Below are 17,963 nucleotides of genomic sequence, written 5' to 3' on the forward strand. Positions count from 1 at the left end.
ACGTGTACTAGATGACGATTTTAGCTCTACTATCGAGGCTATCAAGTGCCAACTTTACTTATGTTAGTAATCGATATATTTGTGTGACTTGTTATCAATTGTTATGTTCGCCACCGTATGCCATTGCCATCCAAGGCATTATAGGAGGTTATTTGGAAATTGGAGCACGGTGAGCAATTCCAATTGACTTGAAAAGGCATATCCAGCAATGCACTAAGCAGCTGGATAATTTCTTGCATTGAGATAAGACCAGTAACCATCAACTTTAATGTACCGTGTACAATTACAATGAGGGTGGTGAGCACTAGTTCAAATTTACTACTAGTAGTGTTTGTAGTCTCTTTGGACTTTTGGAGCAAATGGTTGAAAATCACAGCAATATAAAAAAAAAGGGATAGGATTGAGAAACATAGGGCATGATTCAATCCTCGTGGAGTCCAGGAACCTTAGCCAGCCTGACGACGCACTCCTCCACGGCCCCACACGAGCTCTTGCAAGAGAGCCCGAGCCCACGCATCCCAAGACCGAGGCCGAGCCCAAGCCCGGCCCAGCCAAGCAGTCTCTTGCCCCCGTTGGCGCTGTCCTCCGTGCAGGCCAGGTAGGCTGCAAGGAACGGATCCTCCGCCGGCCTGACGCGGCGGCTCCTCGGATTTCTCCTCCCCGGCGGCGAGGCGGCCGGCGCACCCAGCCCTCCTGGAGGTGGCGGCACGCGCAGGCGGTGCCGATGAGGGTGCGCGGTCACAGCCGCGGCAGGCGCAGGCGCCTGCTTCTTAGCGCTCGCCGGCGTTCTCCTGCTTACAGCCTCCGCGCGGGGCGCACCAGCGGCGGGCTTCCTGGCCTCTGCGGGGCTCTGTTTGGACACCCCGGGCTCATGCTCCCATGAGAAGGCCACCGTGCTGCTGCTTCTGCTGCCGGACTTGGACGCCGCCACAGCTTCCAGCTTCATGCCGTCGTTGTCGTCGGAAACTCCTGGAGCTCGATCACACAGGAGCGATCGATAAGCTTGACCAGCAGCAGAACAGAGTGAAGACTGAAGAGCAAGCGGCAGAGGAAACGAAGGAGACCAAGAGAGCAGCAGGCTGTAGCAACTAGCAACGCGACAGGGAAAACGTATGTACGCGACCTGCGGCAGCCGTGAGCGAGAGATGCGACGGGCTTCTTGGAGCTTTATAGCATCAGCGGCGGCTGCAGAAGGCTGGCAGGGTGGGCAGGGATTGATCCGCCGATGGCGACGGGGTTCAGAAATCAGAAGTGGTGGCGGCTTGACCGGCCGTGCGCGTCGTTTCCTGCAAGCGTTGCTGCGTCGGTTTTTCCTCTCGCGAGCTTTTGCTGATGAATCTGGCCGGGGCATGGTGGCTCCAACTGAACAGACACACGAATCGCTTTTGAGCTCAGTGGCTAACAGACTGCACCGATCCGCAGCCGGCAGGCATGCTTGCCGCGTCCGATCATCTAACGGCTGCCAGTATGCCTCACCACTGTCCACTGTTATTTTTTCTTGGATCTCTCTTTTGGGTGAGGGTGAGTATCAGTTTGGTACCTGTAGGCGTACGGTGGTATCTGTTTCTCTATATCGGCAGTTAGGCACACAATAGTTACAGTGCAGTACATATCTTACTTATATATCTAACTATGTTGGACTTGATTCATTCAGGTAATTATATATCTAACTATGTTGGACTTGATTCATTCAGGTACTCGTCACGTCAACGTGTGATGGACGAGCTCTACGGCGGACCATTATCTTGTCCGCCGGAGAATGAATAATGCATGGTTATGACCTGAACGCTAGGTTACATCGCTAGAGTCAAAACGCAAGGGCCGTGACTTCCATGCGTACAGGAATTATTCGGCAGGCCATCGAGTATTATGGAGACAAATTGGGGTTCCAGTGTTGAAACGTCATCAGCGCCTTACCGTCTGCGGTCTGCGGTCTGCGCGCATGTGACTGATGTGAGATCCTAGTATATCCTATGATTTTTATATCCAACCCAAAGCTCGTTCTTTCTGTCCCACGTAACCACGCAACTAATTAAAGTTATTATTGTTATAAAACATGTTGCTAGCGGTTATGATTTTTTCTCTACATCTCTCATGATCAATATAGTAGATGAAAGTAGAAGAATAAATAGACACAAGATAGAGAGACTATTCTTTATTTCTCTGAGTATTCGGTGATTACAACATAGAGGTTATTATTGTTATAAAACATGTTGCCAGCTGTTAGAACATTTCTCTCTCCGTCTCTCATGATCAACATAGTAGATAAAAATAGAAGAATAAATAGATACAAGATAGGGAGACTATTCTTTATTTCTCTGAGTATTCGGTGATTACAACATAGAACTCCCACATATATATAGTTCTGTCAAGGTCTATGAGTTTGGTAAGAGCCCACATACAAACGGATTAGGATTATGATTCATTCTTCTCCTTTTCTTTTAGGATAGAGTCCGTATGTTTTACAAAACCCTATATTGGGCGATTACCACGATATGCACATAGCTCGTTAAAAACTCTATCCGAAAACCTGGTAGGAAAAAACGGTTCTTGAAGAAAAGAGCACATCGCATTCGTTAATTGCATTGCACATGTTGTCTCATTAAAAACCTTGTGTGAGAAACCTTCTTAAGTAAAAACTCACATAGAGAAAAAGAGTACAACATTTAACCTTCTTGGTCATATATTCTTCAGGATATTCTATTCTTCATGATAGATATTGATCTTCATGATCTACGCATAAACTTCAGTGTTTTAGCAAATATGATTTACTTGATCTTTGTAATTCTAGTGGGTTTGCCTTCAAGGTAGATTCAATAAAAACATGCTCTCCTCATAAAGCCAAATTTTAAATTTCATTGTTCAAACCACACTTTTCATAAATATGTGCTTAGTTAATGGTATGCAGTACCACACTATTATCTCTTTCAAAAAGTTGGCTCATAATTCTTCAATGAATTATATAGGAATAAACAAGAGCAATATGCTTTATGCATAATAACCACTTATTAGTTGTGTAAAATAAATAAATTTTTATCCTTCAAGGTAATAAATCCTTTCAGAGGATTATGGGAGTAAATAAGTTACAATATTCAATATCTTCTAGATAGTGCATCAAATCTTATACTAGAGTTTGAATACTTCTAATTCATTCTTAGTGGATTGCCAAATTATATTTTATATGAATCTTTGGGATTTTGATTGTACCACTAAATAATAAATTTAGTCTTGCATTTGGCATTTAGGGGATACTTCAATTGCCAAAATCATCATTATTCTTATACCTTCTATGGTATTTAGAGGATATGAAAACTTCATTGCTAGCTTTAATGACACCTTCATGATATTTAGGATTTCTCATTTTTTTCTCTCGGATCTATATTCACTTCAGGGATTAATGGTGTGTTTTCAAGAATCGACTGGTAAATCCTTCAAGGATGTTCTCATTCTTAGTGAATGACATTTCTCTTCTATGAGATATATTCTCTACTACATGAGAGATTATTATGTGATATACACAATGAGATAATGTTATTTACTACAAAGTCATTCGATGACTATTCCTTCTAGGACATGCTCTTCTTGAGACTTCAATATTCATTTAGGAATATATTATACCTTAGACTTCTTAATACTTGGTATGAGATTTAATTTTCATATGTTGCGATTTATATTCTTTAGGAACTATATGGATCTTTATAATCCACTTATTAACTGCATATTTCATAATCATTAATTTCATTTGCCAGAGTTATAGCAGAACATTTATTTCTTCTTAGTAGGAGATTCAACCTCAATTGCTTTCTTCATTGGCCCGATATAATCGCTACAGGCGACTTTGCCATGGACTTTGTTTTTCGGATTCGAGTTCTCATAAGAGAAACATTTGCAATTATAGAGGTAGTGTTGTCGACAACTATTATTTTCTCTCAATATTCTCATAATATGATATTATTTTGTCTCTTTGTTATTTCCCAAACAAAAGATGATTTATTGTTCTGCATACCCAACACTAATGATGCGCACGGTTAATGTGTTGGATTTCATCTTCATGATGATCCTCTTCATGAGGTGCTTAACCTTTTTCATGAGGTATTCTCTTCATGAGAATGGAGGAGTTTGTTCTTATTTCATTTGACAAGTATACACTAAACTAGAATCCACAGGCGTCTTCATAGATTTTAGCTTAATAGTATACAATACTTAGTTTACTACTAGTAAACACAACTTCTGGTTTATAACTTCAAGTTACTCCTCTCATTTTTTTCAAAAAATATCTGGCATATGCTCCGCTTCATGCTTCACAAGGGCATTAGTCAAACTATTATTTGATTTAGTGCGTGATACTATTCCTGCTTCAAGCTTCAAGGAATATTTTTCTCTTAAGATCATTTTCCTTCTATGCAAATAATATTTGGCATTCAAAATAGGCTTTCTCTCCCCCTAATACCAATATTAGATCTTTAATAGCATTCTTCAAAAATATCCCCTATTATAGGCTTAAAATAATTCAAATTCATGTATATCTCCAACTACCGGTGGAGGCCCATTCATGTATGTTATGATGGAGTTTAATGGGAAATATTCACGCACATATTGAAACATGGGGGTTATTATTCATTAAATACAGCGAGCTAGAATACATAAAGTGCACTTAAGAATGTTCAGCATTCCTACAAACTCAGGAATGTTCTCCCTCTGATTTGCACATATCATAGTTTATAAAACTATTTTATCATCTAGCTTCTTTATTCTTTAGCCTAAAAAAATGATCCAAGTACTCATACATTAAAAAATAATGGACCATACACATAAATGTATATAAAATACGCAACATTCAAAATCACATGAAATTTCTTATAGAAATTTCTAATTTCCATTAATACAAAATTCTCCAAATGTCTTTTCTTCAAAAATCCCAAATCATCTAAGTGTGTTACCCACCATTTTAATTTCATAATTATTCATTCCATCAATTGGGTCACTTCTCCATTTAGCTGATTTCAGATTAACCAACTCCCCCTGATGTTAGGCTACTTGGCCATTGTCGACAGAATATCAACGGCAGTCCTTCGAGGGGTATCCCACGAAGGTAGATTGATCGGCAGAGATGTGTGTAATCGAGAACAAGAAGACAACAGAGACACACGAGTTAGACAGGTTCAGACCGTTAGTATGACGTAATATCCTACTCCTGTGGTATGTTGGATTATATTGGCTTTGTATGATATTGCGTGTGTTTTGAGGGGGGTCACTGCCCGCCTTATATAGTCTGGGGGCAGGGTTACAAGTCGGTTAGATCTAGAAGATAACCAGAAAGTAATAACAGATTACAGGAATCATGGGATCATACATATCCTGACAGATCTCGTAGTATCTTTAGGATATCTTTCCGGTGTCTTGCGGGAGGCGCCGAGCAGCGTCGTGCCCCACAAGGCTTCATTTTTTGGGCTAGGCCGCCCCTGGGGGCGTAGCCCATGTGGTCTGCCATGGGTATCCGGGGTCATGCCCCCACAGCTAGTCCCTGAGCGCCTTGTATCCGTTGTGCAATGCCGTCTTGAGCATGTCCGAGCAGGTGCGAACAAAGCCGAGTAGTCAAACTCATGGTTCGACCACCATGATGGGTTGTCGAGCAGTTGTGAGCCATCATCAAGCAGCGTGAACCATCGCCGAGCAGCGTGAACCGTCACCGAGCAGTGTGAACAATCACCGAGTAGTGTGACCCAAGTATGGCTTGCCATAAGGTTATAAGGAGCTCAAGTTCATAATAAAAAAATTCTTCGTAGTGGACCAAGTGTGCCCACTTAGAGTCCGACCACGAGAAAGGAAGATAGTCTTCTTCAGCTTCAAGAGGTGCGGGCTCTTCCAGATTAAAGCAAACACACTCACCGCAAGGTGAAGTGTGCCCACTTAGTCCCTGAGCCTGATAGTAGGTGACGTAGTCATGTGGTGCTAGGGTCCAAAGTAGAAGAAAAGTTGAAGACCAGCCGAGCAGGCAGCCGGTCCCCGGGCATAGCCTCAAAATGAGAAAAAGCACATTCATCGCAAGGTGAAGTTTGCCCACTTAGTCCCCAAGCCTGATAGTAGGTGATGTAGTCACGTGGTGCCAGGATCAGAAACAGCAGTCATCAGAAGAAAGTCCCCAATGTGGTGAGGATCCAAATCGTATTGCTGATGTAGTCCCCGAGCCACAAGTGGAAATTTTAAAGAAAACAAATCGTGGAGAAAATACCAGAGTAATGGCTGTACAGTATTAATTACTGAGCCGTAACGGTTGGCGGAGAATTCGGCGAATATTCGGTGAGCAGTAACAAATTGCGGAGATAAATGGGCGATACGGGCCACGGTTGCGTGAAAGCCCAGGTAATGGCTCACCACTCTGTTGCAGAGAATTTAGAGAGGCACAAATCATGGGAGCGGTTTCCCAAAAACCCTCGAATGCGAAAGGTGGGGGGAGTGCTTTATAACTGCGCCACCGCACCCCGTGCTCCCACCTTTGCTAGTTTGCCATTTCATCTTCCGCCTCAGCCCTCGCACTTCCAGATTCATATCCACGCGCGCTTCCGCCGCTAGCCCCAATCCGGATCTGAGAGATGGCACCAAAGAGGGGAGCTATGAACCCAAAGAAGGCGAGCGCCAAAGCCAGCCATGCCGAAGAGTGGGTGTCATCGCACATGGGGGAGGCGGAGCTCAATAGATGGGTGGAGGCGGGTGTTCTTCCGGACCACGTCACCGTAGGATGGTGGTCGACCCTTGGTGAGCCCTACCCAATGCCTCATACCGATGAAGCTGTAGTATTTGAGGATTATTTCTGGCGCGGGTTAGGATTTCCTGTTCATCCGTTCTTGAGGGATTTGTTGGAGTTTTGGAGAGTCAGTCTGTGCAACCTCCACCCAAACACCATATTGCACATATCTATCTTCATCCATTTTTATGAGGCGTATCTCAGAATCCTTCCCCACTTCAACCTCTTCCGTCACCTGTTCTGGCTGAAGAAGAAAGGCGGCGGTGGTTCTAAGGTGGTCGGCGGCGTGTATCTTCAGCTACGCGATGGAATGGTGGGCGAGTACCTTACTGTGCCGCTGAACACATCGCTGTAGGGGTGGAACGCTAGGTGGTTCTACATGAAGCAGAGCCACCCTGCCATCCACTACGACGCCGACCACATCCCAAAGAGCCAGAAAAGCTAGTCGGAGAGGCCAAGCAGTGCTGATATGGAGCAAGTGAGGGAGCTCCTTGCCCTAATAAAGGGCATGAAGACCAACGGTGGACTAGTGGCGGCGAGCTTCATAGTGCGCCGCGTCCAGTCCTGCAAGGAGTGGGCCCACGCGGGCTTTGACTTCAAGGGCGACACCGATGACACCCGGGAGAGGATGGAGATGCTGTCGAGGGACGATGTGCAAGAGCGGGCCGCAGAGCTATTCGCTCCATTTTGCCTCGTTCAACGTGTCAAGGATGATGAGACCCTTTAACTGCAAGAATCCGCCTCCTCAGGTAAACATCTGAATTGTTTTGTTCCTGATGCTTTTTATCCTTTTCGGTTGCCAAGCAGTGAACTGATGCACTTATGGAAAGATCCATTCGTAGGAACGATCGGTGTACTTCTCGGGCATGCCGAGGGGCGATTGGCCATAGGCAGTCGATGCCCGGCCACCGACGTAGCCTGAGGAAGGTGCCACCAGTGCCTCATCTAAATCCAGAGGCACCGACGTTGGTCGGATAGAGAGTACCCCCCAGTGTTGGAGAAAGTCCAGGGGAAGAGAGCAGCGGCAGATGAGCCGGCCTAGAAGAAGAGGAAGATGGCGGGTGCTATCCCCCGCAAGCCGGGCGGCATCTCGCTTGGCGGCGACCAGACCACTCGGACGCGGAGTGCGGCGATGTCCGAGTGGTCGGATGACGATGAAGTGCCAGTGGCTCCTTGTAACACCCTGGTGTTACGAGCTTATTTAGCACCACGATTTAGGCCTAAGTCAAAATTTTCGAAACGAGTTTCTCGAATTTTTGATTTAAAACATACATGAAATGATAAGACGAATCTTATGGGGTTCGCTTTTGGGGTTGAAGGGAATCTAACGAATAAGTGGTGTTAACTGTTTGGCATGAAAAGCAAAATTTTGATAAACAAAGATAATACACTTGTGCATGTTACTTAAGTTAAGTTGATGGGGGAAGATATGCAGAGGAATGCGTCACTTTAATATTGGGTGGATAAATGTTGTTAGTTAGTTTTCTTGGAAGCTCGAAAATCAAATTGGAATTTAAATCCACTCTTTTCGGCTATGTCGGCAAACAACGAGTTGTCTTGACAATGCTATCTTTGGCATTTAAATTCTAACAAAAATGATAAATACCCGCGTCATGTTTTTGCACTATTGGTTGTCACTAAGTGAGCCCATGAGCGTGGTGTAGATTGAGGGGGTGTGTGAGGTCGCGATGCACTCTCCAAATTTGCCCTAATACGCTGGGAAACAGATTGTGGAACCTTGCCCATGACTTCGGCACCCGAGTGACGAACTCAAGTTGGCAGTCCTTTATCTCCCTCTCTAGTTGCTCTCTGGTCATGAAGTTTCCTTCGCTAGATAGCTGTTAGTACCGACTTTAGGTTGGTGGCTTCGGTTAGACCTCAATCAAAAAACTAAGTGGCTTTTGTTTCGCTTTAAAAAGCGTGCGTAGCACCGTTTCTAGCTGTTCGGGCTCAGGGCGTGGTCACCGCGCGCGCTACTGCCCTGGTTGGCACTGTGGCTGCAGTCGCTGCCCCGCTGGTCGGCCCCATGGTTGCCGGTCCCATGCCGGGCTGGGCTGGCCAGCCGCTCCCCGCTGTGCTGCCAGCCTTGCAAGCCCACGCGCGTGCGCTGTCCGCTGTGTCGCGTGGGGTCGAGCCCGACGCCGCGTCCGCTGTCGCTTGGCCGGCATGGCGTTTGTCTCACCGTCCGCTCCACCAACCATGAATAGTACTAGGACATGCGCCAAGTTGTCGCGACTGTGTCATTGGCCCGGCCGCAGTTGCGACGGGACTCCTCCTCGCTCTGCCCTACCTGTCCACCCTATCCCACTAGCCGACGACGGCGAGCTCTGTTCAAGCTTGGCCATTTCGTTTCAGATGCGTCGCATCGAGACTTTGCTCGCATGTGTGTACGTGCTCGCATCGCTCCACCAACCGTGACCGCTCGCTTTAATTGTCGGCTCGCTGTGTGCTTTTCACTCGGCCACACCGCGCCATGGCCATGCCTTCTCCCTCCTACGCGGCAGCGAGTTTCGTAGCTCTTTTCCTCTCACCGGCGTGTATCTTGGGAAGCTAGCTAGGCACCCTACCGCATTGAGCCTCAGCTGAGCAACGATGGCCACCAATTTGGTGTTTCCGCGCCATTCATCAGTCGCCGCTGGAACATAGCACGATTTGGGGGTAAGGCTCAAAGCAACGGTAGTAGTTCGATTGAGTGCAATTTATAACTCGCCTTAGCCTACTTTTTGTGATGCTCGTCTCGGCTTGGTCAGGAGGTTCACCGGTGACGAGCTGACGCGGCCGTGCCACACCCAGAGCACCGCCGCCCTTCACCGTGCACGTGGCTGGTCCGCCTCAAGCCATTACTGCCCTAGACAACTCTTCTGTGGTGTTTTTGGTGAGGCACTGACCCTTCCCTGATTCCTCGTTTAGCCTCTGTCATAGTAGTCTCGCCGGCACACGTGCGCCATTGCCGCTAGTTGCGTCTACACGCGGGCAGACAGGCCCTTCACGCCACCATGGGCCGTCGGGGTCCTATGTAGTCGTGCTAAACCCCCGGTAGCCCTGCTCCTCTGGCGGTCACTCCTCCGGCGCCACTGTGCCCTTCCCAGCTGGTTTGGCCACCGTCGGACCGCACCCCCTGCTGATGCTCTACTCTAGAGTCCTTCGTGGACCATGGTTTGAAAATAGAGGTAAGGATAGGGCTTCTTGTGATAAGACAGAGAGAGTAAGAAATAGTGCAAATCAGGTTTGGCGATTAGACAATCATAGAGGGGGTTTCCTATAAAATTGCGCCCACGCCCTGGGTCTTCCCTCTTGGGCCAGCTTGCCTAGGCCGCCGCGTCTTACAGCGCCGCTGGGCCGGTGGCCGCGTGCCGCCTGGGCCGGCGGGTCGCGCGCACTGCTGGGCCAACGCCGCGTTGCGCTGGGCCACGCACTGCGCATGGGCCGCCCGCGCCTGTGCGTGCTCGCCCGCCTGGAGGCCTCGCCGCTAGACCAGGCCGACCGGGTCGCTGGGCCGGTTGATGGCCCTGGCCTTTAAATTCTCAAACCAATAGCTAAATTAGTTTGGGAATAAATCTGTAAAATCAATATAAATTTACGTAGCTGTCTAAAAATTGTGAAACTAATTTTGTTAGACTCCTAAAATCATGCTCTACCTATTAGTATATTTTGTTCACATAGTTCGATAATATTTTTGGGAGCTATATAATTAATCTAAGGTACTTAATATTGCAAAATATAAACTTGTAGAAACTTTCATGATAAATTGGTAATAGTATTGGATCTGAAATCTTTACAGTAGGTTCCTAGCAATATTAGCTATTCACTGTAATTTTTATAGTTCCAGAATAACTAGTTGCTAATTAGATAATGATGTTCTATTGCGAATAAAGATTAAATTGATGGAATAGGATAAAGAAACAACTTAGGTTTGTATAACTAAAATAGTTGTTGGAAAATACGCCTTATCCGACAACGTGAATATGTAGCCTAAGTACGGTCGTCATTAGAACTAACTCGTTACTCGAGAGGCATAAATCGTATTTTTACAAGTCACGATTGTAGTCAATTAACTACGTCTTTGCATTGCATCACATTGCATGTCATATAGGTACGATGTTGGATCAACGGATCAATTGAAGGATGATTGGGAATTCGAAGATGGTGTAATTGTATTCTCTCCAGGAGATGATGCAATGGGCTTTCTATTCAGTTGATGGTGGATGATCTAAAGATGCAGATACTAACTTTTTAATATATCTTACCCAAGCAAGCCCCGGTACATAACCTCTACTTTCTACAGTTTAAATTATAATTATGCATTAAGTTTTAAGGAGTTGAATGAAACCCACTTGCATATATATCTTTATCCTATGAGTCTTACTAGTGTCACAGGATCGTGTAGATTGCTATGCTATATGATTTCGGTAGAATTCGGGTGATTGCCTGTCACTCGCGAGATATAGGAAATATGTTACTATATGATTATCACTTGGAATATATAAAATGGTGGAAAGGAAAATGGTGACCAGGCAGGGATATGGTTTGGGTATTGGTGGGTGTAAGAAGTTGTATCGCCGTGGATGCGGGTCATAGCTTGGTTACACCGTTTTTCCTTGTCTGGTCAGTTAAGGACCATTCATTGCATGAGACTCTAGGCAGGTCACAGACTTATTATCCCGAGCACATACTTGTGTATGGGCGCTTAGAAGACTTGTTGCTCTCTTGTCATGGATCTGGCTCTTTCCGGACCGACTGTCAGGGTTTTTTTTTGTGGAGGAGGTCCTTGCACCGCACTGAGTCTGGGACTCAGGGGCGGGGGCTTGGAGTCCTAGTTTAGATGGGGACCTGGACACCTAGGACATGAGAGTGATGGGTTGGTCCTGCTTGTGCCTGGGGTACAAGCGGGGCGTGTGTTTTCGGGATACCTAGCTAGGGGCATTGATTCGCGAATCACCGGACGATCCGGTATGGCTTGTCTATGGTTTAGCATCGTAGTAAGAACTGAAGATGAAAGATAGAAGATGGAAAAGAGGAAATCTGATTGCTTACCACCTGCTTGAAAGTAGCACAGGTGCTTACATAGAATGGTTAGTTAATGAACCAATGTGGCTATAAATAAAAATCGAATATAAGGACGCACGCCTAGTAATGCTTCCTGCAAATACAATAAACCCACAAGCCAGATAGCCTTGCATATCCTTGGAGTCTTTTCTTTCCTCCTGTCGGGTAAGTCTTTCTGAGTACAATTGAATACTCAGGGTTTTATTCCCCCTGTTGCAGGTGACAGGTGGAGGCTAAAGCTGACCTTTGTGTGTGGATTCCTCCTGGTGGGCTCAAAGAGGATTTCCTTTACGCTACGATCATAGTCTTTATTTATAACTCTCACCAAATGCTTTTATAAAGGAAAGTTTCACAATCTGTTGTCATAGTTTATATATCCATACCTCGTCATATCATGATTAGATATTTATTTCCGTTGTAACTCTGTTCACATGTTTATATTCCGCTGTTTAATTAAATGATTCATAACTCTGATACTATGATTACATTATGCTATTATAATAATAAATGTTATACTCTGATGTTGTATTAAAAGTGATGTAAGAAATGGTTATGAATGATGTAAGCTTTATTCTCTCATTTGTGATCCTGATGGCAAAAATGTGGATTTTTGGGTTCTCCCCTAGGGTGTGCCCGACGGAACCTAGTAATTTGGTGTTATCCTTCGGGTGCTTAGTGTCTAATGGAAGACAAGCACTCCTGTGAGGCATTAGATTAGGTGGTTCTGCCACACTCCTGCACCGAGCACTGAGGCGCCTTCGTGCAACACACACGCTAAGGAGCAATCAAAGGAAGGGGTGATAGTCCCCGAGCAGCGGGCAAAGGGAGTCCCCAACCAGCAGGCAAGGGGAGTCCCTAAGCGACTGGTGGAGGAGAGGCCAATGGTGGAGACCGTGAGATCTCCACCCTAGGGCACGCAAGTTGACCCTAGGGCCACGCCAGGGGGCTCTGGAAGGCAACACCGGTTCAAAAAAGTGTACTGGTAGGCCGAGACATAAGTATCCTTGCTTTGGAGTTATTTTGCTATCATATCCTTATCTTTTTTGGTGATTGACGAGCTGATCTAATACAGAGCGAGGCGTACAAAGGATCTGACCCCACCCGTCCAGACTAATGAGCAACCGAGGGCTGGTCCCAGGGCGAAGGCAATGCCGGTAGACCCCGTCCTGGAGTCCTCGGGTGCTTAGTGGCCTATGGAGAAGTCAGTCATCGATGCTGATGTACTTGGGGTGGCGAATGGTTGGCAGCGATGGCGGATGGGTCGGCGGCGATGCCCGCGGCAACGGCAGAAACCGCCGGGTCTTCGGAGGCGGCAGCTAGAGTTGCGGATGCCGCACTGGAGTCTGTAGCGGATAAGCCGATGGCACCCAAGGAGCAAACGACGCTCCTTGAAGCGTCGGAGGGCATGGTTGGACATGCTATTCCGCCACCGAGCCCCTTGGTGGTGCCTCCCGCTACAGAGGAGGAGGACGAAGTGGAAGAGATTGAGCGTGTGGAATCACAACCTCAAGCCGTCTGAATCATCCGCAAGCGAGGCGACAAAGTGGTGGTCGTTAAGGAGGAGGACACCACCAAGGAGCTCAGGAGGCTGGAGTCCACCCTTTCCACGGTGGTGAAATAGATCAAGGTTAGCATTGCGTCATCAATGTTCATGTTTGTCGTTGGAGATTTGGAGTTCTTCATAATCTTGTTGCTTTTGCAGGGCATAGCTCAGACTGCCGAAGAATGGCGCCAGCTGATCAAGAGGATGGGGCCCCTCACCGAGGAGAATGAAAAACTGAAGGAGGCATTGAAACTTATGGAGAAAAATGTCCAGTGGGCCCAGCGTGAGCGAGACCTTGCTGAATCCAACGCACGGGATCTGGAATACCAGAAGGGCGTCCTGTCTGAGCAGCTGGCGATGGTGTCCGAGCAGCTGGCCACCATCTCTAAGTGGCTGATAAGTGCATCCAAGCAGCTAGAGTGGAAGTCCGAGCAGCTCCAAAACGTCTCTGAGCAAAGAAAAGGTATGGTGTATCGGCGATTTTCCTTTGCATTATTGAACAGTTATATTGTTGCTGACGACTGTTGTGATTGTAGAGCAAGACGTAGAGCTTAGCCAGCTACGCCAAACCATCGGGCAACTCTGAGAGGAGAAGGCGAAGGAGTCAGGGCGAGCAGAGAAGCTAGCCGAGGAGCTAAAAGGTGAGTACTTCATGGTCAGAGTTACTGTTGGAGTAATTTCCTTGCTTGATAGAACCTTGCAATGCTTGCAGACTATCGTTGGAGGGTCAAGGCACAATTCGATGTGCTGGAGCAGGAGGCCAAAACCCAGCGGAGCAAGTTCGATGCCGTAGTTGCTGGAATCAAGCTGGTGCTCGACTACATCAACCTGAAGGTGGCTCCTCAGTCCGACGGCAGGCCACCATGTCCGGACACCATCATTGAGAGGTGCAAGGTAGCGTGGGAGAACTTCAAGAGCTTCAACCGTGACACCATTGTTACCGCCGTTACTCACGCCCTTGCGGTGGTCTGGTCCCACTACCTAGCCATTGACCTTCAGGCGATAGGGGCTGGATTTACCAGAGGGACGAGCGTGACAGAGCACCAGCAGCTGGAAGATGAGGTAGAAGACGTGGTGAAGAAGCTGGTCGGCGACATCGACCTATTTGGCGAGATGGATGGCGATGGCGAAGCCCGATGATCTGCTCAGAGAATATGCTGTAATAACTTAATAGGATAGTTAAAATGCGCAAGAGCGCATACAATCATTTATATATATGTATAAATGTTGACATGTGTACGTTTATGCAGTTTGCTAGTATTGCGGCGAAGAAATCATTGTAGTGTTAACCCTAACGCAATTATACGTAGTATAGGTAGCGTCCGAGCAGTTAGTTCGTTACTAAACTCTTGGCCTTGGCTAGCTCATAGTCCATAACGTCGAGCGCGGAGCCCATGCATGTGTAGGAGGAATAGGCATGACCAAGGAACCATAGCCGACCACCCACAACACAGTGCGCATAGCCCGTAGCACGTGTACAGAGAGATCGAAGACTAGGTCTTCTCCATAGAGAACAGAGCAGAACGTGTGCTGCTCGGCGGTTAGCAAAATAACTTGGAGATATACATAGTATAAGTGGCATCCGAGCAGTTAGTTCTTTTACTGAGCTCTTAGCCTTGGCTAGCCCATAGTCCATAATGTCAAGCGCGGAGCCCGTGCACGTGTAGGACGAATAGGCGTGACCAAGCAACCGCAGCCGACCACCCATAACACAAAGTGTGGAGCCCGTAGCACGTGTAGGGAGAGATCAGAGACTGGGTCTTCTCCATAGAGCATAGAACATAGCGTGTGCTGCTCGTTGGTTGGCGAAATATTTTGGAGATATGGAGAAATGTGGCGGAACGTTTATGGAGATCACATATTGGAGTTCGTTAAGGAGTAGCTTAGAGCTCGGCAACCATAGCTGGAGAATAAACCATAATGGAGAAATAATGGAGACGAGTTATGGCGACCAAAATTTTATTCATCATAAAGTGGAGAATACATATCTGGAGCATTTCAATGATAGAAACGTATAAAGTGCTCGATGTACCATGAGTTGGGGATATCAATTCCATCCAAGTCACATAGCCGATAAGACCCAGGTCGGGTAACCTCTTTGACCACGTAAGGCCCTTCCTAGGGGGAGGAGAGCTTGTGCATCCCTTCGGTTTTTTGTTTTCTACGGAGAACGAGGTCGCTGACAGCAAATGAACGACCTTTGATGTTGCGGTTGTAGTATCTTCGCAAGTCTTCTAGGTATTTGGCTGTGCTGATACAAGTGATCAGGCGTTCTTCCTCGGCCCTATCGATGTCCTCTGTCCGAACAGCTGTGCCCTGCTCTTCATCATAATTTTCCACCCTAGGTGCTCGGAAAGCAACGTCCGCTGGTAGTATGGCTTCTGAGTCATAGACCAAGAAATATGGAGACACACTGGTGTTGCGACTAGCTTGAGTGCATAGTCCCCAAACCACAGCTGGTAGCTCTTTGAACCATCTGCTTGGATGCTTTTCTTCCTTCTGATATAACCTCTTTTTGAGGGCATCAAGGATCATGCCGTTCGACCTAGCCGTTGGCTCTAGGATGGGCAACGAAGACGTATTTGACAAAAATGCATTGGTCTTCGTAGAAGTCCCAAAAATGATGGCCAGTAAATGTAGTTTCGAGGTCGGTGATAATGTTGTTCGGGAGACTGAATCTGTGGATAATATCTTCAAAGAGCTCGACTGCTTTCTTTGCAGTGGCCGAAACAAGCGGTTTGTATTTGATCCACTTGGAGAACTTATCAATGGCAACGTACACATACTGAAAACCACCTAGCACTAGCTTGAAAGGCCTAATCATGTCCAGTCCCCAGCATGCGAAGGGCCAGGAAGCTAGGATGGTCTGCAGTTCTTGTGCCGACATGTGTATTTGCTTGGCGAAAATTTGGCATCCTTCGCAACGTCGAACGAGGTCTTCTACATCGGAGATGGTCATGGGCCAGGAAAAACCAACTCGAAAAGCTTTGTCGACCAGGTTTGTCAAGGCCGCGTGGTTGCCGTAGGAACCAGAGTGAATTTCGAGAAGTAGTTTCACTCCCTCTTCTTGGGTGATGCATTTTTGCAGTATCCCTTCCTTGGCACTTTTTCTCATCAAGTTGCCATCCACCAGCACGTAATTCTTGCTTCAATGGATTAGGCATTTGGTTTCAGTCTTGTCGACGGGTACTTTGGCGCTGGTGAGGTACTTGATGAACTGTTCCCTCTAATCGGTGGCCGGCGAAGGTACTGTAAGTACCAGTTGCTCGGCGGGGGGAACTTCTTGAACTTCCTTCTCTTCCTTAATGGATGGCGCCAAAATATCTTGAATGAAGACCCCAAGCAGAATCATAGTGCGAGAAGAGCCTATCTTGTATAGGTGGTCGGCGAGCTGATTTTGATCTCGTACCACGTGGTGGTATTCAATACCGTAGAATTTTCCTTCAAGCTTCCTGATTTCGGCGCAATATGCATCCATCTTTTCACTAGAGCAGGACCAGTCTTTGTTGAGCTGGTTGATGACCCATGCAGAGTCCCTGTATACCATGAGATGTTTGACACCGAGCTTAACAGCTATACGGAGTCCGTGGAGACACGCTTTGTATTCGATAGCGTTGTTGGAGGCCAGAAAATATATTTGGAGAACATATCAGAGCTTATCCTTGGTCGGCGTAATGAACAAAACACCCGCACCAGCACCATTGATGTTGAGGGCACCGTTAAAGTACATCATCCAGCGCTTGGGGCAAGTAGCGGTGATGGGCTCCTAGATCTCGGTCCACTCAGTGATGAAATCAGCGAGCGCCTATGACTTGATGGTAGGCCTGCTTCTGAATTTGATGGAGTAAGTGCTGAGCATGATAGCCCACTTAATGATGCTGCCATTGGCCTCTTTGTTGTGGAGAATGTCCCCTAGAGGGAACTTGGTGACCATGGTGATCGTGTAGTACTCGAAGTAATGGCGAAGCTTGCGTGACGTGATCAGAATAGCATATAGTAGTTTCTAAACTTGAGGATAACGAGTTTTGGGCTCGTTAAGGACCTCGCTGATGAAGTAGACTAGACATTGCACCTTATAGGCATGCCTGACCTCCTCGCGTTCGATGACGATAGCTGTGCTAACGACGCGAGAAGTGGTGGCGATGTAGATCAGTAGAGTTTCGTCTGGTCAAGGTACCGTCATGATTGGAGGCTTTGTTAGGAACAACTTGAGCTGCTCGAAAGCTGTGTCTACCTCATCCGACCAGGAGAAGCGCTCAGAGGCCTTGAGGAGTTTGAAGAAAGGTAGTCCCTTTTCGCCAAGGCACGACATAAAGTAGCTGAGAGCAACCATGCAACCTGTAAGCTGTTGTATATCCTTGATGCATGTTGGCCTTTTCATGTTGGTGATGGCGGAGACCTTATCGGGGTTGGGTTCGATGCTATGGGCGCTGACGATGTAGCCTAGGAGTATACCGGATGGAACTCCAAAGATGCACTTTGAAGGGTTCAGCTTCCATCGGTACCTTTTCAAATTGGCGAACATTTCTTCGAGGTCGGCGATGAGATTATCAGTGGTCTTGGACTTGATGACCACATCATCAATGTAAGCTTCAACGTTGTGGCCGATCTTTTTGATCGAGGCACATC

General features: G+C 46.9%; 1 protein-coding gene across 1 annotated transcript; it reads right to left on the bottom strand.

Moving 5' to 3' along the window:
- Window positions 1–259: 259 nt before the first annotated feature.
- LOC136538437 (uncharacterized) lies at window positions 260–1,124 on the bottom strand. Its single transcript, XM_066530409.1, has one exon. The coding sequence runs from the start codon at window positions 944–946 to the stop codon at window positions 422–424; it is 525 nt and encodes a 174-aa protein (XP_066386506.1). The 5' UTR covers window positions 947–1,124; the 3' UTR covers window positions 260–421.
- Window positions 1,125–17,963: the final 16,839 nt, after the last annotated feature.

The sequence above is a fragment of the Miscanthus floridulus genome, chromosome 2, assembly GCF_019320115.1.
Source record: "Miscanthus floridulus cultivar M001 chromosome 2, ASM1932011v1, whole genome shotgun sequence".
Lineage (NCBI taxonomy): Eukaryota > Viridiplantae > Streptophyta > Magnoliopsida > Poales > Poaceae > Miscanthus > Miscanthus floridulus.